Source organism: Podarcis liolepis (assembly GCF_965112155.1).
Source record: "Podarcis liolepis genome assembly, chromosome: 16".
Lineage (NCBI taxonomy): Eukaryota > Metazoa > Chordata > Lepidosauria > Squamata > Lacertidae > Podarcis > Podarcis liolepis.
In genome coordinates, this window is record NC_139567.1 from 22,691,620 (window position 1) to 22,717,897 (window position 26,278).

Sequence of the window (26,278 nt, forward strand, 5' to 3'; positions counted from 1 at the left end):
CCTAATGGTCAGGGGTCCCTTTACCTTTAAGGACCTTTCAAACCCCCACCCATCTTTCAAATCTTGTTGTGACCTTTTCTATCTGTTCTAGCTCTTATGTTCTATTCTCCACTCTTTGATCCCGAAAGTAATTTTGACTCTGATTTTTATGCCGCATCACATTTGATTGCATTACTGTGGGTTTTAAGTTGTGTGTGTGTGTGTGTGTGTGTGTGTGTGTGTGTTTATCTCGTAAGCCACTTACTTATGTTGTTGTGTGGAAAACACAAATATAATACAAATATTGTGTGCTTGCTACTGTGATTAGCAAAGCATCTTTTTTTATCAATGCGGCAAAATGTTTTGGCAGCTGATGAAAGTGGGAGGCAAAACATTTTTCCACTCTAATAAAAAAAATACTCTACTTTGTTAATCTCAGTAATTTATATACTATATTAGTGATTAACTGAATACTAAAATAGACCCAGAGCAAGCTTGCATGAGGTGCTGTGTGATGCTTCTGTAACCGCCTATAGCGAATAAATAAATAAATAAATAAATAGAGGAGGGGATGAACCTGGGACCATCTACATACATAACAAACATACATATTGTTATTTGTATGCTGCCTTTCCACAGTTCCAAACATGCTCAAGGCAGCTTACAACATGAAAAAACCACATACAAGCATTCCCCCAGTTATGCACGTTCAACTTGCGTGCGACTGCTTTTATGCAGGTCGCCGTGAAATAAATAAATTGATTGAAAAGCTGTGCCTCCCCTTGCTCGGGGCTGCTGCCCGGAAGTTGCTCTTGGTCACTCACTTGTTGTAATGCGAGGGATTGGAGAGAAGGCTTGGAGCAGCAGCCCCAAGCAAGGGAAGGCCCATCAGGCAGCGGCACATGTGAGTCTCTCTCTCTCTCTCTCTCTCTCTCTCTCTCTCTCTCTCTCCTCCCTGCATGCCCTCCCTATTAAAGGTGCTCCCCCCTTTACGCTATTTCAGTTATGTGCACGGAACCCAGAACATAAACCCCCAGTTAGTGGGGGGGATGCCTGTAACTACAACATAACAAAAATAATTATAAACAGTAAACAAGACAAAAAAATACACAACTGAAAGGAACTATTTCCATAGAAATCACAAGTTCTAAAATAAAGATATAAAAAACTAACAGCAACAATGCCCTGCCCCAACAATGCCCCCTGTAAACAACACCCCAGCCCAAGAGTCTGTTCTGTGGCCTCAGCTTTTGTAGCTGGAGTCAATCCAGGCCTTCCCTTCCCAGGCCAGTTGGGAAAAGGCCTGCAAGGCAGGGAGCAGGTCTTCCAGGACTCACTGCCAAGATGGTCTCTGGTTTCTTCAGCAACCTCAGCTTTCAATGCATATCCTCTACCACTGAGCTCTGGTCAGGTATTTGACCAAATACACCTTTATAGGGACACGGGTGGCACTGTGGGTTAAATCACAGAGCCTAGGACTAGCTGATCAGAAGGTCAGCAGTTTGAATCCCCGCGACAGGGTGAGCTCCTGATGCTTGGTCCCAGCTCCTGCCAACCTAGCAGTTTGACAGCACGTCAAAGTGCAAGTAGATAAATAGGTACTGCTCCGGCAGGAAGGTAAATGGTGTTTCCGTGCGCTGCTCTGGTTTGCTAGAAGCGGCTTAGTCATGCTGGCCACATGACCCAGAAGCTGTAAGCCAGGTCCCTTGGCCAGTAAAGTGAGACGAGCGCCGCAACCCCAGAGTTGGCCACGACTGGACCTAATGGTCAGGGGTCCCTTTACCTTTACATTTACCTTTACCTTTACCTTTACCTTTACCGTACCTTTCAGCCATTTTTCAAACCTGATCAACTTACATGATACCCACATAAAACATTATGAGATGCCCCCACTAAGGAGGGCCACGGTTTTGTTTTCCAGGGGGGGCAGATGTTGTTGCTTTGTTTGTTTCCCCTGCTGTCTCCACTGGGAAACTATGGCTGTGCTCTGAAGCAACACTTTCAAATCAGCTGCAACCAAAGGGCATGCTCCTCCGTGCTTCTTTGCCTTTCCTGAAACGACCTTTACCAATCTCATTCTCGCTCAATTCAAAACGTCTGGAGGAGGCAGCAAGGTTGAGGACGCATGGATTGTTTTGGGGAGAGGGAATTGCATTTGCGGCGCAGTGCAATTTGTTTTGAACGGCACCATCCTTCACACAAAACGGCGAGGAAAAGACACTGAAGATTTACATACACAATATAAAAGAATGTGGACACTTAAGGCGGGGGAGGAGGGTGAGATTCATCCCTTTCAATGGAACTTGTAGCAACATTGCCTTTTCCCCAACGTCAAAAGGTTTTGGTTTGTACCCTTGCAGAATGGTGTTCTGAAAGAAAACTCATAAGCAGGTTTCTGGTGACTCTGTTGTGCAATAGACTTCACAATCTGTTGCGTAATGAGTTACCGCTAGTGCAATTGCTGCATTGGATTCTTCTGTTGCTCAACATGACTACTCATCTGCAAGAACCCTTGTGCTGGCACTCAGAAAATGCTGGATGCATCCCCTAGAAAGCAAAGTATTCCAACAAAGTCCAACAGTGGGCTAAAGGCTGTTTTGTTTCCAGGGCCAGATCATCCTTCCCAGGCTCTGCACTTTCTTTGAGAAGTGGAAGATCTTAAAAAGGGCAGGCCATTGGTTTGGAGCCCAGAACTCCACCTCCTCCTCCTTTCTGACAGTTCCCTCCACAATTGTTGCCTGTGTTGACAATGTGGTCTCTGCCACAGGGGAAATTGGTTCCTTGGGGAGGGAAGATGCTGGCCTGGGGTATAGACACTGGAGGTCCCCGTTCAGAAGTCCCTGATTCAAGAGTCACTGAGCTGATGACAGCCAATGTGGTATAGTGGTTAAGAGCAGTAGATTCGTAATCTGGTGAACAGGGTTTGATTCCCCGCTCCTCCACACGCAGCTGCTAGGTGACCTTGGGCTAGTCACACTTCTCTGAAGTCTCTCAGCCCCACTCACCTCACAGAGTGTTTGTTGTGGGGGAGGAAGGGAAAGGAGAATGTTAGCCGCTTTGAGACTCCTTAGGGTAGTGATAAAGCGGGATATCAAATCCAAACTCTTCTTCTTCTTCTTCTCCTCAAGCTGTGGTTCAGGCCTGGATATGGTGCTGGGGCTTGGGTTGGTTTCTTCCTTCAGTGCTACTGCCTGGCAGAGCCAAATGGCCCCTCCCAGCTGGAGCCCAGGCTGCTGAGAATGAGGAAGATCCATTGTCCAGTTGGCTGGCTGGAGTCAGCCCCAGGACCTGAGGGTACCTCATTGCACGATGTTGCACCCTTGATGTTCAGTGACTCACCCCAGCTGCACAGAGATGCAAAGCTTCCCAGTTTGAGCCCTGGCAGCGCTTGACAGCTCCAAGCACAAGGTCTGGAGCTGATAAACTGGAAGCAGAGCGCAGCTGAGTTTTCCCTGTGGTGTTCCAGCCTGGGGAATGGAAGGGGATGTTGTGGGTCTGCTGAGTGGAAAAGGTGGTATATAACAATAAATGAGATCAGTAATATAAATTGAACATGATCCAGCTGAAGTTCATTGCAACTAAGCCTGCAATTTCATTGTACACAGGTTGTACATTGGCAATAAAGGTATTATTATTATTATTATTATTATTATTATTATTATTATTATTATGCACAGTTATTGGGGAATAAGCCCTGCTGGTCACCACATCTTACACCATGCATTGAAAGCACCTTCCATCCCCAAAACCAATTATAGTTGGTTAAGGGCGCTGGGAAATGCAGTTCTGCGAGAGGTAGACTATAGTTCCAAGGATTCTTTGAGAGACATCATGTGCTTTAAATGTATAGTGTCAATGTGACTGTGAAATTGGGGGGGGGGGACTTTGTTCAGCTGCAAACATGTCATCCCTGGTCCAGATCTCACCTTTGTCCGAACACATCTTCTGAAGGACATTGAAGGATGGTGTCTCTTTTTTAAAAAATAAAGGGGGTGTTGGAGGAAAACTCTCTCTTTTTTAGTGCTTACCTTATCATACCGGAAAGTGGTTGGACAAACATCAGTGTATGTATTGATTGGGCTGAAAAACATCATCATCATCAACTGATGGGCTGTAAAAGCCAGACACCCAACTCATTCTCCACCTTTCCACCCAAAAATACAAGCCAAGGGAAATGGCTTCATAAGTTAAGAGGAGCCTTTGGTTCACTACTGTGGGTTTTAGATTTATTGGGCCAAATTGGTTCTTGGTTTAATCATTCCATTAAAGTCAGGGGAATTAAGGATGCCGGCCGGAGGGAGGAGAGAGCTGGTCTGCTGGGCCCACTTTTATGGTGGTTGAAATAGGAGGTTCTATAAAACACATGTCATGGAGGGGCCATAAAAGGAGAAGTTACACACTGCCAAAATTGCTTTGAAATTGGGCCTCTTCCAGGCACTGGGCCGTATCCCGACCCGATGTAAATTGGAATCTCATGCATTTAATTCTCCGAAGCGGAGCTACTTTAACTCTGGTTGAGCATGCGGCTCTGAGCGGCTGCCGTTTGATGGATCATCTGCTGGACTATTTTAATATTCTGTGATTTCGTATTTTGAACATCCAATTGCATGAGGAGACTTTAAAGCAGCTTGAACAGGCATTGATTCGTTAGCCTGACCACTCTGCATCCCAGTGAGACAAGTCCCAGGGGGACAGATCCAGACAGCTACGCTTACTGCCACCACCTTTTAACTCGCACATTATGGAAAGCCCAGTCTTGTGTTTTTTTAGCATACTACTGGGACAAACCACATAGACTATCAATGGGCTTATTGCAGTTGAAGCATTTCCGTGCCTATCTAATATAGCATTTGTTTTAATTGTTGAAACTTCTCAGACTTAAGTTGCATACCCTCCAATGAAAATAGGGATGTCCTATTCTATTATTATTATTATTATTATTATTATTATTATTATTATTATTAGCACATTCAGGCCAGACCAGCCTCTCCTGGTTGTGGCTTTGAAATCTATTCACTATTAGATTAATTTCCAGGCCCTTTTTTTTCTTTCCCAAGTAGGAAGGTCTTCTAAACTTAAATAAACAAGCAAATCAATGGCCAACATATTCTGTTGCCTAGGTTTTGGTGCAAAATCCTGTTTACTGTTCTAAAAAAAGCCAGGGTTTGCATTATTATACTATCTGAATAGGGAAGGTAACCGAATAAGATAACGCTTGTATGGATAAAAATGTGATGGTGGGAAGGCTGATACCAGAAGTTCCAGAACAAAGTTTTAGTCATGTTTTTCAGTGCTTATTCTAACACTGCCATCTATAGGACGTACAAAGTACAAAACAGGTAAATTAAGATATTTTTGTTGGAGAAACATCTGTTGAGGTTGAATCAACAGCGTAACGAAAATTCAGTGTGTGCATTGGGGGGGAGCTGACTAATTCTTTGCTCTGCTCTGTCTTGCTTACAAAATGTCAAGATAATATCCCAATTTAAATGTTTTCAGTACTAAATGTTTTCAGTCAACTAAAGGTGCTGTTGGGCTTTTAGGAACTAGAAAAGAAAATATTGAAATTTGGTGTGCTTAAGAAGTTGCGCCCTAATTTCATAAATTAAAAAGTTGCACTTATATGTTTATATATTTTTTCATTGTTTGGAGAAATTATTCAAACTCGAAGGAAAAGCTTGGCCAAAGGGAAACATTTATCTCACTGTCTAAAACAAGAATTTGTGCTTCAAACAGGTGAACACCTTCCAGGCTCTCCTGGTCTCAGATGGAACATCCTCATTTGCCATCTTCAACTATGAGGAAATCAACTGGACCACAGGGACTGCAAGTGGAGGAGACCCTCTGACAGGCCTTGGTGGTGTGATGGCTCAGGTAGGAACTTGAGTTTCTCTCCTTAGGCTGTCTTCTCCAGTGACCATTTTGGTGCCTGGCATCCATGAGGAAAAAGCAGGCAGCTCTGTGGGTGTAGAGAATAGTATCTAACACCCCCCCCAAAAAAGGTCCCAAGTTCCAGAGAGGGGTCATGTTGCCTATTTCTCCACCTGTAGCATCTGAGTTGAGAAGAAGGGACATGTTCCTTTCCTCCTCCCCTTCAAGGCCCAGAGGCTATGTTCAGCCTGAGGAAACAGGAGGCAGGGCCCATTTTGAAAAGTGGGCCTGTCCCTTGCCCTGAGGCAAAGATCTTAGTGATAGATACGGCACTGAGGAGTTGGGGAGAAGTAAAGGAGTTGGAGGAAGAGCTGATTCCATCCGTCTGTCCGTCTGTCCATCCATTCCTCTTTGGCTCATCAAACCTGGTGGTCCTGTGGCTAGTAGCAATAGGAATCACAATAGGAATAGAATGGCAGAGTCACTATTCACAGTTCAGAGTGTGGTTCAAAGAAACAGACCGAGCCAGACCACTGGCCCATTTAGGTCAATATTGTCCATGCTGGCTGGAAGCAGCTCTCCAGGGTTTCAAGCAGGGGATATTCCCAGCCCTACCTGCAGATGATGGTGATTGAACCTAGGACCTTCTGCACAATAACAGCTGCTGTTCCATTGAGCCATGGCCTTTTCCTGTAAGTTCAGTGTTTGCTTCAGCACAGAGATAAAAATGCTTCTGAATACCAGTTGTTGGAAGCCACAGAAGAAGAGAGGTTCCTGCATTTGGTTCCTGCTTGAGAGTTTCCCACAAGCATCTGATTGGCTGCTGTGAGAACAGGATGCTGGACTAGATGGACCATTGTGGGCCTGATCCAGTGGGTTCGTCTTATGTTCTTATTCCAGAGGATTGTTGCAGCGAAAAACAGCAGTCTTGTAGCACTGAAAGATTAACGAATTTGTTCCACCATAAGCTGTATGATAGATGCTAGAAGATGAAGCCCACTTCATCGGAGGCTTATCGTGGGCCACCACTTTCATGAAAAGTTGCTGTGTTTATTTTCCCCACTTAAGCTCTCCTTGAATTTCAAGAGACTCTACTTTTATTGCACTTGCCATTTTCCACTGCATTTTGCAATTTCCCCCACTCGGTGCCCAAGTGTGTGTGTATCACACATGCTTATGCATACGCTTGTCAACTGAAGATAACCGCACAGCTGACGAAGTGTACCTTCACAAAAGGTTGCACCTGCCTTCCCCACTGCATTGCTTTCTGGGTGTTTTGGATCAGGACTCGTCATCACTACTGATGGGAGTGTTGGGGTGCTTCCGGGGAGATGGGGACATCAGGCAGGCCCCCAGCTGGCTCCAGCCACTGGCCGGCAGCCGGACGATCACGATCACCGGTCTCCCTTGGAACAGCATCGGTCAGCGACACGAGCCTCAGATACGTTTAGAGACCCGTGCACGCTCTGTCAGCAGAGTGTGTAAATCTTCTCACAGCAGAAGAGGCGGACAGAGAAATGTGTAAGCATAATGTACAGCATTTTATTCAGCACAGTTCAGGAACAAAGGAAAACATGTCTGCTTCCCTTCGTCTCCAGCAAAACAGCAGTAACACAAAAGCTATATACAAACGGAAGTTCCCAGCAGACTGTGCTGGAAATGTAAACAGGCATGTGACACACAATAGTCATGCCTGTCCCTTGTAAGGTGGAACGGAACTATATCCTAACAGGGAGTTCCATCAATCAGTTCATCTATCTCTTGATGACGGCCAGCGACCAATATTCAGAAGAAAACTTTGTGAAGATGTGCAAAATAAGTACAACACCCCCCCCCCGAAAACCACAGCAATAAAATTACTAATAACTGCATCATACAATAGAACGCCAGGCACAGAAAACATAGTTGTAACACTGCTGATATTAACCCTGGTGAGTTTTATGAGCAAAGCTTAGTTACCCTGGAAAACAGGGATGTGCTGTGATCTAAAAGGAACAAAATAGCATAAAATGCAGCTGCAGTAGAGGCTGGATTTGCTGCCTGAGGCAGCCACCTCACCTTCCTCATGGGTGGGCCAACCATGGCTGCAGCCTTTTACTCATTCCCCGCCCCACTCTCCCCTATGTATTGTAGGCTGGCTTCAACGGTGGAAATAGCACCAACTTTTTCAGCATACCTGGTTCCAGAACCCCAGATATAGCCAACATAGAAGACACAACCAACGTCAATGTGCCAGGCCGCTGGGTGTTCAGAATCGATGGAAGGGAAATTGACCCAGCCAACGGGTGCAGTTTTAGAGGTAAGCAATAATTTTTTTTAAAAAATCCCACTTTATGTTGTTTCCAACTTTTGATCCAGGCAGCAAAATACGATACAATATGATATCTTTATTGTCATTGTCCCATACAGAACAACAAAATTGAAAAACCTACATAAGACATTCAAAAACCAACAAGCCTGCTATCCCAGCTACCCCAACCTGGTTAGCCCCCTAAAAACCCTGATACCTCATTTTTAAATACAATATACTCCTATAGAGACTCCTTATACTGCGTTTAAAACCAAAATCACATTTGGGTAGAAACTGTTTCTCAGACTAGTCTTAGTCTGTATCTTCTTCCAGAAGGCAGAAGCTGAAAGAGACTACACTGTTGACTACACTGACTGTCAGTGTTTTGGGCAGTGTTTTGCAGCAATGAATACCTCCTGTGGCAGGCAGCCTCTGCAACCAGGCAATGTTTGACATATGCGTTCAAAACTCACCATGCATATTAAATATTTGTTTATTATATTTGTTTATTATATTTATTTGTTTATTCTTTCTTTCTTTTTTGTTCAAATAATGAAAATCAAAGCAACTTACAAAAAAAGGACACAGAACACATTAAAAACCTAGGGTAAAACAACCCCAATTACACATATCTAAAGATGATAGATAGATAGATAGACAGACAGATAGATAGATGATAGATGATAGAGATCCAATGACACTTCACCCTGCTAAGAGAAATTTAAGATCCAATGGAGTTGTTGAGTATCAATGTTTCTTCCTAGTGCTCAAAAACAGAAAGTGATGGCACCAGTCCCACAAACCTTAAAACACCCTCCCACCAAATCTGGTGTCCTTCAGAAGGTTTAGACTACAACTCCCATGTTTCCTGACTATTGGCTGTGCTGGCTGGAGCTGATGGCAGCTGTAGTCCAAATCATCTGGAGAGCGCCTTGCTGAGGAAGGCTGTCTTACAACAACCATGTAAAGTAGGCCAATATAGTCTCCATACTGCAGACTGGGCCCTGAGAGAATAGCAGTTTGCCAAAGATCACCTGGATAACTCTAAGGTAAGATTAGTCCTGGGCGGGAGGGACATCCCTGCCTTGACACCTGTGCATGAACAATGAACCTTATTCATTACTTACAACGGTGTAAGAGGGCAGGCCACATCTGTGCTACAAGCATATCTCTGCTTTTAAGCCTGTTTAACTGGGGTTGTTGACGCGGGTAGCGCTGTGGGTTAAACCACAGAGCCTAGGACTTGCCGATCAGAAGGTTGGCAGTTCGAATCCCCGTGACGGGGTGAGCTCCCGTTGCACGGTCCCTGCTCCTGCCAACCTAGCAGTTTGAAAGCACCTCAAAGTGCAAGTAGATAAATAGGTACCGCTTCAGCAGGAAGGTAAACGGCGTTTCCGTGCGCTGCTCTGGTTCGCCAGAAGCGGCTTAGTCATGCTGGCCACATGACCCGGAAGCTGTACGCCGGCTCCCTCAGCCAGTAAAGCGAGATGAGCGCTGCAACCCCAGAGTCAGTCACGACTGGACCTAATGGTCAGGGGTCCCTTTACCTTTACCTAACTGGGGTTGTCATCACATTTCATCCTAAACTGAGAAACTTAAAGTAAATTCCTACTCAGGCAGAACACCCACGGAATTACAAGGGGAGCTGAAAGGTTCTGTGAAATTGCTTGGAGGAATTTCTTGCATCCCTGTGGTGACCCTCCTGAAGGAATTATAGGAACTGTAGTTTGAAGGGATGGCAGGGAGAGCAATAAGCTATGAGAGCGTGGTAGTGAATTGTCATAATTTGTTAATATTTGTTCATTCTCGCTGGTAATGTTGATGTTAATTAGCGCAGAGTACCTTACAGTCATTATCTTAACCTGTCAGATAATAAAGGACAAATGCAGTGGAGACCGCTAAGAGCCTCCTACATAAAAAAAATGATCTCATTTAATGCTAGTAGGTTGCATTGTTCTCTCACTTCCTTTCTTATCTCTGGTAGTAGCAATTAATGGGAAACACCAGCCAGGTCAGTCTGTTGAAGTGAAAGCAGCAATGAATCCCAGGGCACTTCCCTTTATAGCAGCGGTGGAGATCCTGTGGCCTTCCAGATATGGCTGGGCTCACATCATAGAATCATAGAACTGTAGCGTTGGAAGGGACCACAAGGGTCATCTAGTCCAACCCCCTGCAATCTTTTTTGCCCAACGTATTGCTCGAACCCACAACCCTGAGAATAAGAGTCTCATGTTCTACTGTCTGAGCATCCTTGAGGGTTGGGCAAGCTGGCTGGAGCCAATGGGAGCTGCAGTCTAACAACAGCCAGAGGGCCACAGATGAGCCACGAACATCAACAGAGGCATCCACAGAGCATCAGTTTTTATATTAGTTTCTATGGATGGCTTTATGGTTTAAGAGTTCATTGGATGGGCTTTATGAGCTTCTGTTTCTGTGTTTTATTTTGCTTTTACCATGCAGGTTGGCTCTGTGCTTTGAAGCAGTCTATAAAATTTGGGCAATCTCCGCTTGGTCTCAGCCAGCTCCCACCCTCCTGGGACAATCCCAGGCTGTCATCTTCCTTCTCCTTAATCTCTGTGTTGTCCTTGTAGAACCCAGAAGGAAGGAGGAGGATGGGGACAAAACTAGAATCATTTGGCTCTTCCTGATATTGCCTCTGGCTCCACCTACAGGTGGCCTCCTGGCCTTGCACCCTACCAGTCCCAACAGACACCAATCACCACTGTTCCCCATCCATTCTTTATCTGCCCCAGCATGTCCTGAGACACTGAGGCTTTCTCACAATTTGCAGCTAACAGAGAAAATGTGCAGATTGTGCTCACGTAATTTGCAACTAACAGATGAATCAAAACAACAAGAACCACACCACAAGGCCGCCACCACTTCATTACTACTTTTCTATTAAGTTATGGTCCTCTTGTGCTAGATTTTTAAAATACCAGCACTGATAGGGATCCTATTAACCTTATCTTTACAAACACAACATGCTAGCTGATAACAAGCGAGCCCCTCCTGCACACTCCGTTGGAAATGCCATCGCCTTGAAAAGATGCTATGGCTGATCAAACATTTCCCCGGCTCCTGAATTATGGATCTCAGATGCGTTAACAGGCCTCCCTGCATAATGTGTGTGTGAGCATCAGTATAAACAGGGCCAAAACTATCTCTGCCACCCCACAGGGACTTGAGTGCAGGGAGATTATAGCATTAGCGGTTTAGGAATTTAAAAGAGCATATATCCTTTCTCTGCCACATGTCTGAGAATATTCTTTCTCTGCCACCTGTCTGCACACTGCAGGCAACAGAACATGCGTCTGTCCATCTAGCCATGTTGGATTGGGGAGCCCCAGGGCTGACCCACAGACAAGAGAGTCAGCCTGGAGGCAGAGGCGACTGCAAGCCAGAAGCTGAGCTGGGAAGCCTGTCCAAAGCTCAGGGGCAGGAGTGGGTTGGGATGAGGATGAAGGCAAGCCAACAGATGGGGAAACTGGCAGGCATGGAAGCATGGATGGAGGGAGATAAAGGAGGAACAGGCAGGTTGAGAGGCAGAGATACCTAAAGCAAAGCTAGTGAGCCCTATACCAGAGTCTGGATGGTGCCCAGGCAATGACCCAAGCTCAATATGGTGGAAATGACAAGGGAACTTCAGCTGCAGACACACTTTATTCTAGACTTAATGGAGGCTGAGTACTGGTTTTAGCTATTGCAGACCATACACAACCTACAACTATTGCATATTTCTTTGCCCCTGAAAAGCTGGTTGTGGCGTTTGCCTTCCTGTGTGTGTGATATCATGCTGGGTCATAAGGAAAGGGTTAAATGAGTGTGAAGTGATTGGCCAGTGGGAACCCAAGGGGAGGAGTTGGAGTTAGAGTTGGAGTTGCTGGGGAGTCTGGTGTTAGAGAAGAGAGAGGGAAGATAAGTCTGTGGGTTGGGATAGTTTGTTGTGAGAGAGTGAGAGAATCTGTTAAGAGGAGTCAGATAGACAGTTGGGGCAATCAGTTAGAAGTTATTAGGGAGGTATAGGCCGGTAAAGAAACTAAGATTAAGAAACTGACAAGAAAAATTATCTGAAACCATAAACTTGATAATGCTTTTAAAATAAACTTGTTTATTTGGTTTAATGTTAACAACTGTCTGGACTCTGTGTGTACCCGAGAGAAACGGGTTGGTGGCAGCGGGGAAGCAACCACAGTGGTGGCACAGGGATCAATAGACCGTCAAATGTCCAGGGACCCTGTGTGATCGCCACACTGGTTTCATTCTGAAAATTGATTCTGCATTATCCCACTGTGTGTCCATGTGAAAATAGGTGTGGGAAGAGAGTGTATCCACGCCTGACCAATGACGTTCAGCAGGGGGGTGGCCTTTACCAAAATTACAATTGCCACTCTTTTCTTCATTCACCTGGGGCATGTGCCAGGAGGAAAAGGCTTGGATAACCTAATCAAAGGGAGGGTTTTCCAACCCGAATCAAGTAACCTGCGGACAGCAGAATCTAGAATCCCCAGACCACACCCCTCACCAGTTGTGCCTCCTCTTTGGCCTGTCTAGAATTATTTATTTCATTTGATTTCATTTCATTCGGTTTACATCCCAGCCTTCCTCCCAGAGGAATCCAGAGCAGCAACGTGTCTTTGAACTCTGATAATATTTTTTTACTTGTTTGGATGCCAAACAGAGATGTATGTAGGTATGTGTGGAAACTGGCCTACTGTGCAAAGGTAAAATTCAGCTTCGTTGCTCCACCCACCACTAGCATCTCTCCCCCAGAGGTTTGTCTGGAAGTAAATGTGGCCCTCAGGCTGAAAAACATCTCCCACCCCTGATGTAAGGAATTCAAAATTTTGTATTATAGATAAGCACACACACACAGTGGTTTATTTTCTGTAATGCCGTGTCTATCATGAAGTATTGTTGCTTCAAAATTATGCTGCTTGATGTTTAATTACTGCTAATTCATATTGGAGGAAAATGAGCCTAACTAAGCAATTGCAAATTAATGCCCCTTGAGTTGCAAACATAACTCACCCAATTGTTACTAGAATTCAGTTACAGCAGCGGTGGCATATTTGAGATGTAATTCACGCTGCACGGATGTAGTAATTTGTTGGTGCCAGAAGACTTTGTCGGAGCTTAATTGTGGTCAATGCACTGCGATTTGAACATGTTGAGTTTTCGTCTTCTCGTGCTATGAACGTAGAAGTGACACCTACTAAATTCAAGCAGCTTTTGCAATTCAGGATTGCTATCATTTGAAGTGTGTGTGTGTGTGTGTGTGTGTGTGTGTGTGTGTGTGTGTTTAAAATTGATTTACTCGGAGTAAAACATCGTTGCATCCAGATCTTTGCTACAAAATGGGCTGATTCTTTTTCTTTTTCTTGTTCTTATTCTTATAGGCCAGTTTCTCCGTCAAGGAGAGATATTCTGGGAAAGCGCAAACTGCTCCATCAAATGTCGTTGCCTGGATTTCAACAATGAGATATTTTGCCAGGAGGTGTCTTGCGGCCCCTACGAACTCTGTGAGCCAAAGGATAAGTTCTACCAGTGTGTTCCAGTGGAAAGCAGCACTTGTGTGGTCTTCGGGGACCCTCACTACCACACTTTCGATGGCTTCCTCTTCCATTTCCAGGGTTCTTGCTCCTACCTCCTAGCCAGGCAGTGTTGGCCAGGATCCATCCTCCCTTTCTTTAGCGTGGAAGCCAAGAATGAGAACCGAGGCGGCTCTTCTGTTTCCTGGCTAAAGGACATCTCTGTTGAGGTTTACTCGCACAAGATAGTCATCCCCAAAGGCAGCTTTGGGAAAATTATGGTGAGAGTCAATTTTTACAGTATGGGGAGAAAATTCAATTAAGGGTCCTTAATTCATTTAAAATTAGGGACCAGCGAATACATCAATTTTGGTTTCGCTCAATTTCTCACTTTTCCAGTCTTAAGAATCAGCTCTCCACATTTCCACTTCTTTTTGTGATTTATTTGTTTTAAGTCACAAAAATTCATCAGCATTTTAGAGTGGATTTCTCCCAATGCAAACTTCTTTGCAAAGCTTCTTCTTCTTGTTCTTCTTCTTGTTCTTGTTCTTCTTCTTGTTGTTGTTGTTGTACTTCTTCTTTGAATTTATATACTGCCCTATACCCGGAGGTCTCAGGGCAGTTCACAGGAAAGTTTAGCTTAATATAATGCATTTTTACATGATATTTTCACTAATATGTGCTATTTTATGCACACTTTACTCAATCATATGCATTGTGTGCATATTACTTCACTGAAGAAATGTTTTGCAAGATTTGGAGATGTGCAAATTTCAAAGTATGGTTGTGTTTCTGTTCACACATTGTTTTGGGAAGAGTGAATTAAGCCACTTCATCTTCAAAAGAGAACTGTATTGAATTTCTCCTCCAACCCCATTTAAAACTAGAGCTAGACTGAAAAAAATGGGATATTTCCACAAACATTTTTAACAAAAATCAACCACCACCACCACCCTTTTGGCAATTTTTCAGGGACTGCAAAGTTAGGATAGTGCTTCCTGAGCTGTTTCGCTCAGCCTCAGAGAAGTTGTCATGTATCCAGCTCTGATTGGCTACATAATGCCATGACACCACTACATTTGACCCTCTGTTGGCTGGGCATTAACCAGGAAGAAGTTTGAAAAGGAAAAATGGCACTGGAATAAGAACGCTGGTGGTGCTGGTTGTAGTGGTGTCAGTCAGCCAGTTGGAGAGGGAGGTGGATGTTCAAATAATATCAGGGTTGTTTGGAGAAATATTTCATTTGTAAAGCAGCAAAACCTGCTTGCAATACATGAAATATTAGCTCAGAATCCACTTAACACTGTTCCTTGTAGGCTTCCATCATGAATACTGGGGTTATCCTTTCTAGGTTTTTATTCTGGCATGAAAATGGCATTTCACGTGGTTTTCAGTTCATCTCGAGAAGTGTGTGTAGCTGCTGTCTGAACGCTCCTTTCAGACAGGGGTGGTCAACTGATGGCCTTTGGGCCAGATAAAGCTGAAGGAGCCTTTTTCCTAGCTCCCAGTAGACCTCGCACCCAAAGTTTTTAAAGTTCTTCAGAAATACACTGTTACATCTTCCTTCACACTTCAATGTCACCCCTTTTATACACAAGATGTAAATGGACCTCTTCCTATGTACTGCTATGCTTGAGCGTATATGCTGCACATTACAATCTTTCTGGCTGGATGGTACCAACTCAGTTATGAAGCAGAACACCTCCAGGTTAGGGTTTGGAGAACAAAGCTTCTTCACCACCCCAAGGTCATTCCTGCTTTTAGGATAGTGGGATCCAAAACTGAACTTTCTGATTTAATTCCAGATTGCAGCAATCCCCCCCCCTCACATCTGGATAGCATCTCTGGGCAGTGCTTAATAAATTTGAGGGGCTTTGTGACTCACAATGTTGGATTGTATCAAATGTAGCCCTATGTAAGCTTCCCATGAGTAGCAGGATTTCCCCTTGTGCAATGGGACTTTTCTTGCTACCCACCGCCCACTGTGTGCTCCCTAAACCTATTTGGGGTTCCCCCAACTCTTCAGAGCAGATCTGAGAAGGGGGTGGGTGGGTGCAGTGGGAGGGGGAGGGGAATCCCTGTTGCACAAGCAGAGATCTTTGTGCTGGCGGGATGGTTCCTTAATTCATTTAATAATGAAGGCAAGCCATTATTATTAAATAATAATGGTCAGGTTAGCAGAAGGTTTGTTATAAAATAGTAAATAAATACTTTTTGGACCCTCCTCTTCCCCCCGCTCCCTCTCCGTATGTCCCCTCCTCTCTATTTATATATATTTCTAATAAAAGAAAACAAACAATGTTTTGTATTTTGTACCCATCCTGCAGATAGACGACTTGGTTATGTCTCTACCTGTTTTCCTGGAACTGGGGGCCATAAAAATCTACCAGAGTGGTTTGTCGACAGCGGTAGAAACAGACTTTGGCCTCTTAGTGACCTACGATGGAGACCATTATGCTGCTATTTCTGTCCCAGGCTCCTACATCAATGCCACATGTGGTCTCTGCGGGAACTACAACAAGAACCCCGAGGACGATGTGCTGCGCTCGGATGGGAAAATGGCCACGTCGGTGCTGGATCTGGGGGAAAGCTGGCGGGTCTATCACCCTGAATGGAAGTGCTCCCCAGGCTGCTTAGACAACTGCAGCCTTTGCGATGCAGCGACCGAGTCCCTCTATTTTGGCCCCGAGCACTGTGGCTTTATCAACAAAACTGGAGGTCCTCTCTGGGAATGTGGCGCCATCGTTGACCCTACAGCCTTTGTCCACAGCTGTGTTTACGACCTGTGTAGCATCCGAGATAATGGCACCGGAGGGCTCTGCCAAGCCATTCAGGCTTATGCCTTGGTTTGCCAAGCCCTTGGGATCCCCATCGGAGAGTGGAGAGCACAGACTGGATGCGGTAAGTGGGCGTACAATGGAGCTTCAGAAAGATGCAAACTTCCAGGAGCAAACAAGATGGGAACAGGGGCCGTTCTTGGACTACAACTCCCATCATCCCAAGGAATGGGTAGATTTGTTGATTTCCATTTCTCTCAGTTCCTCGTTTTCCCAATCTTCATTTCAGTTCTCCACATCTCGTCAATTTGTGATTTATTTATTTTTGTAAAAAGATGAAGAAGCAGGGCCACTGGTGCAAAACAAGGATTGTCTCCGACTAAGTCCTACTCATCATAGGTAAAGGTAGAGGGACCCCTGACCATTAGGTCTAGTCGTGACCGACTCGGGGGTTGCAGTGCTCATCTCGCTTTATTGGCCAAGGGAGCCGGCATACAGCTTCCGGGTCATGTGGCCAGCATGACTAAGCCGCTTCTGGCGAACCAGAGCAGCGCACGGAAACGCCGTTTACCTTCCCGCCGGAGTGGTACCTATTTATCTACTTGCACTTTGACATGCTTTCGAACTGCTAGGTTGGCAGGAGCAGGGACCGAGCAACGGGAGCTCACCCCGTCACGGGGATTCAAACCGCCGACCTCCTGATCGGAAAGTCCTAGGCTCTGTGGTTTAACCCACAGCGCCACCTGCGTCCCTTGCCCATCTATGACCCCAAGTTAATTCAAAGGCAGAAAGCCTCCAACAGTGAAGGCAGACAGTTATTGCTAGCCATCTCCTCCACGAATTTGTCTAATCCTTTTGTAAAGCCCACAAAACTCTTGGCCATCTCTGCCTCCTGTGGGAGTGAGTTCCACAGATTTCACTCTGCCCTTCTTTGTCCCCAATCAGCATCGCTGTGTTTTTGGAGAAAAACTGACAGGCTGACAAGAGAATTGGAGTCTCCCACCATTCTCCGGCATGCATGTTAACACCGAACTGATCTAGTGCCCTTGATGCACATTTAGATTTCTTCACTTAAGACATTTCCATATTGCTTCGTTATTCACCCTTCCAAGCAGCACACATTGTAACAATCCTTTGCTCAACAAGGCTCTTAACAGCATACACAGGAAAAGGAGAGGCAAGGACAGAGCAAGTGGCTGTGTCTCAGAGCAGTTGCTTGTACCCAGGCTTGAGGGCGAGGAATGTAAGGTCAACTTTCGCTGAATTCCCTTTCTGAGAAGAGCTGTGGTTTCAGCAGCCTTCAAGAAACGTTGGTGGGAGCACTGGGGGGAAAGGGAAAAAAAGCTCTCCAATCAAACTCTGAATGAGCTTAACACAGAAGATCCAAGAGGGGCTGGGATTCAAGTAAGCATTGTTGCCATGAAAGCTGATTCAGCCCTCTCCCTGTTTACAATCCAAGAAAAGACAAAGGGACACTTGAAGTAACTAAGGAGCAGCGAGCAAAGGACAAGCAGAAGCGAAACCACTCTAGCTTGTTCTTTGCTCCCTGGGTGGAATTCAATGCTGGGTCGGTGGAAGGAATTTAAGTGCCCGCGTTGAATTCGAGTGAGAGACACGGCGGGATTTATGGCTGACATTTGGGGCTTGGATAAATTGGGGGCATCTGTACTGGCTTGCCTCTCTCCCTCTCTCTCTCATTTGTCACCTGCATCATTCAGCCGACTTCATCTTGATTTGCACCTGCCCAACTCAGAAAAGGAAAAGGAACTGTGAACATAGGAAGCTGCCTTATACTGAGTCAGACCATTGATGCATCTAGCTAAATATAGCCTGCACTGACTGGCAGCAGCTCTCCAGGGTTTCAGGCAGGGTCTACTCTGAGTTGGACTAGCACTGATACATGTCTCAGGTATAACCACCTGCTAGCTTAAGAGAGCCTTATTAAAGCTGATGCCTTCCAGATGTGATGATGATTAATGTCATTTATGAATCGCTTCCCATGAGCCATTCCAAAGTGATCAACAATATAATCAATACACATAGTATAATCATAGAACCATGGAATTGCAGAGTTGGAAGGGACTTCAAAGGTCACCCAGCCCGAGCCCCTGCATGAATAACACAGCTTTCACATTTAAAAAAACATTTAGAAACAATGATAAAACACATGCCTTTTTTTCAGCCAGAGCTCACTGGAACTCATTTCCGGCACCTCTCAGCCGGACGCCTTTGCCATTCTAAGATAATTATTATTATTATTATTATTATTATTATTATTATTATTATTATTATTATTATTTATACCCCGCCCTCCCCAGCTAAGGCTGGGCTCAGGGCAGCTAACAAGCAATAATAAAAACAAGTTGAATGAATACAACATAAAAACAAGATTAAAATACAATGTTAAAATATTGAAACATTGAAATATTAAAATGCAGCCTCATCACAGGAGGAGAAAGGGAAAAGGAAAAAGAAAGAGGGGGAGGGAATCAAACAACAAGGGAGGCATTCTGGCACCCTTTTTTCTAGAAAAATAGTACTGATTAAAACACAATTAAATATGTAAACACAATTCAAAACAACAACAGCAATTCATGTTAAATCCCATACAAGTACAAACTGGGGATATAGTTCTCCACTTGGAAGGCTTGCTGAAAGGGGAACTCCTTCACCAGGCACCAGGAACGCAATAGAGGAGTGCTTGTGTGGCAGGGAGTTCCTAAGGCTGCCACACTGTCAGCCCAATTTTGGCATAACACAGAACGAGACTCTTAAGAGGATGCAATGATCGGTTGCGTTATTAGACTATCTGTTTTCAACCACAGCTCCCATCAGCCCCAGACAGCACAACCCCAGAAGCTATCATGGAGGATAAAGCTTGGAATGGCTACCGGCCATAAAGGTTATGTTCCATCTCCACTGTCAGAGGCAGTGAGCCTCTGAATGCCAGTCACTGGGACTCACGAGTGGGGACAGTGGTGTTGTGCTCAGGTTCTGCTTGTGGGCTTTGCATGGGCATTTGGTTGCTGGACTAGATGGGCCATTGGCCCCTGATCCAGCAGGGCTCTTCTTATGTTCTTAAGCTGAATGACAGCCTGTGTGGTGTAGTGGTTAGAGTGTTGGGCTCCAGCCTGGGAAACCAGGGTTCCATTCCCCACTCAGCCATGAAGCTCACCAGGCCAGTCACTCACTCTCAACCCAACCTACCTTGCAGGATTGTTGTGTGGAAGAAGAGGAACCATGCGTGCCACCTGTGAGCTCCTTGGAGAAACAGGTGGACTATGAATGACTATGAATGCAGTAAATGAACTGGCTAAATCAATCAATGTCCCTTGTCTGCTTCTTCCAGCTGCTGCTGTGCAGTGTCCAGAGTCCAGCCACTACTCTGTGTGTACCAGCAGCTGCCCGGCCACCTGCTCAGACCTCACTGCCCCCTTGACCTGCACCTCTCCTTGCACCGAGGGCTGTGACTGCAACGAGGGCTACGTCCTCAGCACAGACCTGTGCGTCCCGATCCACCAGTGCGGCTGCGATGTGGACGGCCAGTACCACGCCATCGGAGAGTCGTTCTGGGCCTCGGTGGACTGCACGGTGCAGTGTTGGTGCGAGGAAGGAGGGGAGGTCACCTGCTTCAACTCCTCCTGCCAAGAAGGAGAGGTCTGCGCCGTGGAAAATGGCTACCAGGGCTGCTATCCCAAGAGGGAGACGTTGTGTCTGGTCTCCCAGGATCAGGTGCTGCAGACCTTTGACGGCGTCACATTCGCTTACCCCCCAGACAACTCCTACACGCTGGTCAAAACCTGCCCGGACAGACCCAGCTTCCTGGAAGTGGACATAAGCAAAAAGAAAGCAGAATCAAGTCCAGACTGGCTTCGGAGCCTGATCATCCATATTGCCAGCCAGGAAGTCAAAATTGGAGGCGTAGACAACTCTGAAATCAAGGTACTGGCTTGTATCAATGCTCAGTAAATTCTGCTGGTGGAAGGTCACCCAGTGAACTTCAGAGCTGAGTGGGGATTTTACCCTGATCTCCCAGGGTCCTACTCTGAGTCCCCCCTGTCCTCCACTTATGTGCCCCCTAAATGCAGTCTGGGGGATTCCCCGCCTCCCATCTTTAAGTCTCTGATCTTGGAGACTTAAAGGGGAAGCATGGGGAGATGTGGAAAAAACTTTGCTGGTCTCTTCCTGGTTCACTTTTAAGCCTCGGAGTAAGCACAATGGATTTTGACAGGTAGGCAGCTGTGCCCACTTGTCAAATGTGGCCCGCAAGGCTGATCCTGATAATAATAATATAATAATAATAATAGAATTTTATTTATATCCCACCCGCCCCAGCCAAAGCTGGGACTCACAGCGGCTAACAACAGTAAAAGTGGCACAGTTTACACAAAATCACAGTCAATTAATTGAAATGCATTCTAAAATCAATTCAGAATCAAATTAATGGCAACCATTGGGCTAGAGTTCTATGAGGATTACAGAAGGAGGGGGTCAGACTGTGCCTTGGCCAAAGGCCTGGTGGAACAGCTCTGTCTTGCAGGCCCTGCGGAAAGATGTCAAGACCCTCAGGGCCCTAGTCGCTTGTGACAGAGTGTTCCACCAGATTGGGGCCACGGCCAAAAAAGCCCTGGCTCTGGCTGAGGCCAGCCTAACCTCCCTGTGGCCCGGGATCCCCAAGATGTTTTTATTTGAAGACCATAAGGTCCTCCATGGGGCATACCAGGAGAGGCGGTCCCGTAGGTACGAGAGTCCTAGGCCGTATAGGGCTTTAAAGGTTAAAACCAGCACCTTAAACCTGACCCTGTACTCCACGGGAGCCATTGCAGCTGGTATAGCACCAGGTGAATGTGATCCCATGGTGAGGACCCCGTAAGGAGTCTCGCTGCAGAACTCTGCACCCGCTGGAGTTTCTGGGTCAGTCTCAAGGGCAGCCCCACATAGAGTGAGTTACAATAATCAAGCCTGGATCGGGCACATGGAGCCCAAAAGTTTCCCCGCTCTTGGCCTGGACAGATCCACTGCCCGACATAGCAGAGCAAAGAGTTCTGGTGGAACTGACTATAACACTCATTGTGTACTGCAAATATGTGATTTTTTGCTAATATCCACTCAGATGCTGAGCCAGTAGTTAAGATGCAGGTCTTCTAAGCCAGCAAAACAATGCTTAGCAATAATAACAAGTGTGTTCATACTGAACGTGTCATCTGCCCCCCTGTCCTGGCTGCCTGATGAACAAAAGAGTTGGTTCTTTTCTTAATCCTGCCAAGACAGAGGATCATCTGTGATAGGAAATGCAGAGTGTCTCATTAGCTACACCCGCCGCTGACATTCTCCCCCAGATACGCATTTTATCAGGCAGTGTTAACACTAATGACGGAAGACACAAAATGAGTTTACATGAGTGATCAAACAACCTCAGCTTGATGCTGTGCTGCTCACAGTTAAAATAATTGTGTGTCTCTTAAAAAGACAGATATAGAGAGAGGGAGGGAGGGAGAGAGATGATGTTATCTGCATGAGCGAAATTTACATGCAGTTTTAAAAATATATTAATAGCAGAAAGTTTAGGCAACTTTGACTATGGTTAAATTTTGAGTTATATAGATAAATAGAAAATGGTATGAGATGGAGAAGAAAATGTTGTTAGTGGACTCCATGGAGGGGAGGAGGGAGGTCGGAGAATTCAGATAATTCAATATTTGATTTTTGTATTTTATGTTTGAATGTCAAATCATAAATGTAAAATATGAAATTCTAGGCAACTTCAGTCAGGACTGTAGGAAGAGAGTGGGGAGCCCCCTAACTATGGAACTCACTTCCACATGAATCTTCACTTCCACATGAAGCAGCGACGGTCACCAACCTGAATGGGTTTGAAAGATTATTGGACAAATTCATGAAGGATAAAGGCTGTCAGTGGCTACTAGCCACAATGGCTACGCTCTGCCACCATGACTGGAAGCATCAATGCTTCTGAATACCAGTTACTGGGAACTGCAGGAGAAGGGGTAGCTTTATCCTTAGTGAATTTGTCTTTTAGAGCCATCCAAGTTTGTAGGCATAACTGCCTCCCGTGTGAGCAAATTCCATAGTTTAACTATGTGCCGTGTGAAGAAGTTCTGAATCTTCTAACACTCAACATCACTGGATGTTCCCAGGTTTTAGTATCCTAAGAGACGGAGACAAACATATCGCCACACAATCCTATTCACCTCTATCATGTCCCTGCCCCAGACTCACCTTTATCCCCCAAACTAAAAAGCCTGAAACTAGTAACTTTTCCTCTTTGGGGAGTTCCTGTATCCCTTTGATCGTTCTGACTGCCCTTTTCTAAACTTTTTCCAGCTCTACAATATCCTTTTCGAGGTGAGCTGATGAGAACTGTATATACAATAACCCAAGTTGTGGTCACACCACAGAGATATTATGAGTTTTATTTTCAACCCCCTCCCTAAATTTTGCAGGCTTCCAGATCCCTGCAGAAACCTGGCAGACTTTCTTGACTGAGCAAGATGGATTTAACTGTCCCAGGCAGTAGTGCCTCTGCCCCATTGGCCTGAACACTGGGAAACTCCTCTCCACATCCTAGGCTCATGCGCATAGGCAACACTGCCACCTGGTGGAAGGATGTGTGCTTTAGTAAGCGTTCGCGCTGGACAATTTATTTAAAGCAGTTTTCAGCACAAACAGCACCTTCGAACCTGTCTCACACGATTAGCTTGCATGTATGAGCACTGCTAATGTGTGATAGGAAGCAGAGGAGAGACATTATAAAAACAAATTCACCTTTTCGTCAATCTGGTAGTGACATTTTGTGATGACATTTTGCTGTAAAAACTGATTTTGCAAACCCGCGCTTAGTAGTCAGACTCCATCCCTGCTTCATTCCACCCCCCACCCCCTGTTCATTCCAACAAATGCATGTTTACATGATCAAGGTGTCTCCCCTGCCAGGTAAGTAAGGTAAGTTTACACACTGGATGTCTGCATCTGCAGATCAATGTGTCTCACACACACCTCTGTCAGATCAAGCGTCTCTGACCTGCATACTGTGATCATCTCAGATTTGTTTGTTTTAAAATATCAGGGGTGCAAGTGCCTAGAATGGTTTGCTCTGCAACAACCACAGGAGCAAATCACTTCCCAAAAATTAGATGCAGGGCTCAGCACACTTTTTCAACAGGGGGCCGGTCCACTGTCCCTCAGACCTTGTGGGGGGCCGGACTATATTTGGGGGGGGGGAATAAAAATGAACAAATTCCTATGCCCCACAAATAACCCAGAGATGCATTTTAAATTAAAGCACACATTATACTCATGTGAAAACATGCTGATTCCCGAACCGCCCGTGGGCCGGATTTAGAAGGCGATTGGGCCAGATCCAGCCCCAGGGCTTTACTTTGTCTACCCATGAATTAGAGAGTTGGACAGATCATTTGCAGAACTCCTTGTGATTTCTTTGTTTCAAAGAGTCTTTACAGATCTCCGTATTACTGCACCAATGCCACATCTTTGGGACTAGGCCATTTCAAGGACAGTCCATATAGCTACTAGCCATGAAACCTCCATGTCCAAAGGTAGTCTACCACTCAGCAAAGCCAGTGGTCCATTGGCCAGCATTGTCATTCAGCTACCCACATCCCAAACCTACTGCTGAACCCCTTAGAAGAAGAGAATAGCTTGGGCAGACACAGCCAGCCCTGTTCTTCCTTGCCCAAGGACTTTCCAATGCACATTTCAACAGTTTTGAAGAGAAGAAAGGCCAGGAATCAATTGAGCCAAGAGGCTTAAATACAGGAGTAGGGATTTTGATGGAACATGGGGACACAAAAAGATACCTTACACTGAGTTAGACCATTGGTTCATCTAGTCCAGTATTGTCTGCTCTGGCTGGCAGCAGCTCTCCAGGGTTTCAGACAGGAGTCCTCTCTCAGATCTACCTGGACATGTCAGGGATTAAACCCGGGTTCCTCTGCATTCAAAGAGGTGCTCTGCTACTGAGCTACAACAGAAAACCCAACTGCCGTTTGCTCCAAATGGGTGCTAAAGAGCAGTTTTCCCCAGAGGAAAGCAGCAGAACATGAGGAAATGTGGATAAGCCTTTGCTGTCTCCACTTGTCCTTGGCTCTGGCGCCACCTACTGTTGGCCTCCCTGCTTTTCACCCTCCCATTTCCAATGGACACTAGACACCATTGGCTCATCTCATCAAATTTCCTCTTCATTCATTTATTTGTCCCTGTCCCCCCTTTTTGCAGGTGAATGGATATGAAATGGAGCTTCCATATTTCCATCCTTCTGGCCAACTGGAAATCTACCGCAGCAAAAACGGGACCGTGGTTGAGTCCGAAGGGCTCATACATATCCTGTACTTGGACTCTGGCATGCTGGAGATACGCCTCTCAACTATCTATTTCAACTGCACCGGAGGCCTCTGTGGCTTTTTCAACGGGAACAGCAGCGATGAATTCTGTTTCCCTAACAGGAAGTGCACGGACAACCTGGCGGTTTTTCTGGACAGCTGGACAACCTTCAATGAGATTTGCAACGGGGAGTGCGGCGACCTTCTCAAGGCCTGCAACAACGATTCAGAGCTCCTGAAGGACTACCGGAGCCGGTCGAAATGTGGCATCATCAACGATCCCACCAACAGCTCCTTCCTGGAGTGCCACTCAGTGGTGAATGTCTCTGCTTACTATCGGACCTGCCTCTTCCGCCTGTGCCAGAGTGGGGGGAACCAGTCAGAGCTCTGTGACTCAGTAGCCCGGTATGCCAGCGCCTGCAAGAATGCAGAAGTGGACGTCGGTCCGTGGAGAAGCTTTGACTTTTGCCGTAAGTCAGTGCATGCGCCTTTTTGTCAAAGGTGTGGCCATTTGAGCAGACCTCCACAAGTCCCTTAAAACCTGGGTCCCATTTTTTAAAAAGCAAATTACCAGTCCTCCTGGATTATTTATTTTATACAGGTTAAGATCCAGAGAGATCATTATAGGGATCTAAGGAGCTTGCCTTGTGTGCTCAAAGGCTTATATGCGGCCCTTTGAGTCCTGCCGTTCAATGTGTACCTTATATACGCAAAGGCTCAGTGTATTGTACAGTGGTACCTCGGGTTACAGACGCTTCAGGTTACAGACGCTTCAGGTTACAGACGCTTCAAGTTACAGATGCTTCAGGTTACAGACTCTGCTAACCCAGAAATAGTACCTCAGGTTAAGAACTTTGCTTCAGGATGAGAACAGAAATCGCGTGGCGGCAGTGTGGCAGCAGCAGGAGGCCCCATTAGCTAAAGTGGTACCTCAGGTTAAGAACAGTTTCAGGTTAAGAACGGACCTCCAGAACGAATTAAGTTCTTAACCCGAGGTACCACTGTATTGTATTTATTTATTTCCCATCCTTCACCCTAAGGCCTCCAAGGCAGGTTGCAACATTAAAACACAATATTAAAAACAATTTAAAACAACTTACAATAATAAGAAATAAGGCGGGTCCTCAAAGTATACACCTCAAGTGTCAAAAGCCTGGAGCATCATTCTCCAGAAACTGTATAATGAAGGTGCCAGGTGTGGGTTTCTGGGGAGAGAGTTCTGCAGCTTAGGGGCCACCACAGAGAAGACCCTCTCCTGGGCCACCACCACCTGAGCTTCTGAGGGCACCAAGAAGGCTCCCTCTGCCAGTTTCAGCACGCAAGAGTCTGTAGAAAAGGAGGGTGGTTTTTCAGATATTTGGGGCCTGGGTCATTTAGGACTTTAAACAACAAATGTGGGTACCTTGAATTGGCCCAGAAATGAAGTGACAACCAGTTTTAAAATAGGGTTTACATGAGATGTAGGTGGAA

The 26,278-nt window shown here is 45.7% G+C and overlaps 1 protein-coding gene across 2 annotated transcripts in view; it reads left to right on the plus strand.

The window, feature by feature from the left end:
* The window catches only part of TECTA (tectorin alpha), an 81,541-nt gene that overhangs the window by 15,210 nt on the left and 40,053 nt on the right, over nucleotides 1-26,278 (plus strand). For both annotated transcript variants that reach the window (XR_014520364.1, XM_083480880.1), the window contains exons 4-9: nucleotides 5,716-5,853; nucleotides 7,984-8,149; nucleotides 13,540-13,952; nucleotides 15,999-16,572; nucleotides 19,798-20,390; nucleotides 24,705-25,278. Coding sequence is in view for 1 of the 2 variants with exons in the window: in XM_083480880.1 (XP_083337006.1) it covers nucleotides 5,716-5,853; nucleotides 7,984-8,149; nucleotides 13,540-13,952; nucleotides 15,999-16,572; nucleotides 19,798-20,390; nucleotides 24,705-25,278 (2,458 nt within the window). In the remaining variant the exon portion in view is untranslated. The remainder of the gene's footprint in view (nucleotides 1-5,715; nucleotides 5,854-7,983; nucleotides 8,150-13,539; nucleotides 13,953-15,998; nucleotides 16,573-19,797; nucleotides 20,391-24,704; nucleotides 25,279-26,278) is intronic.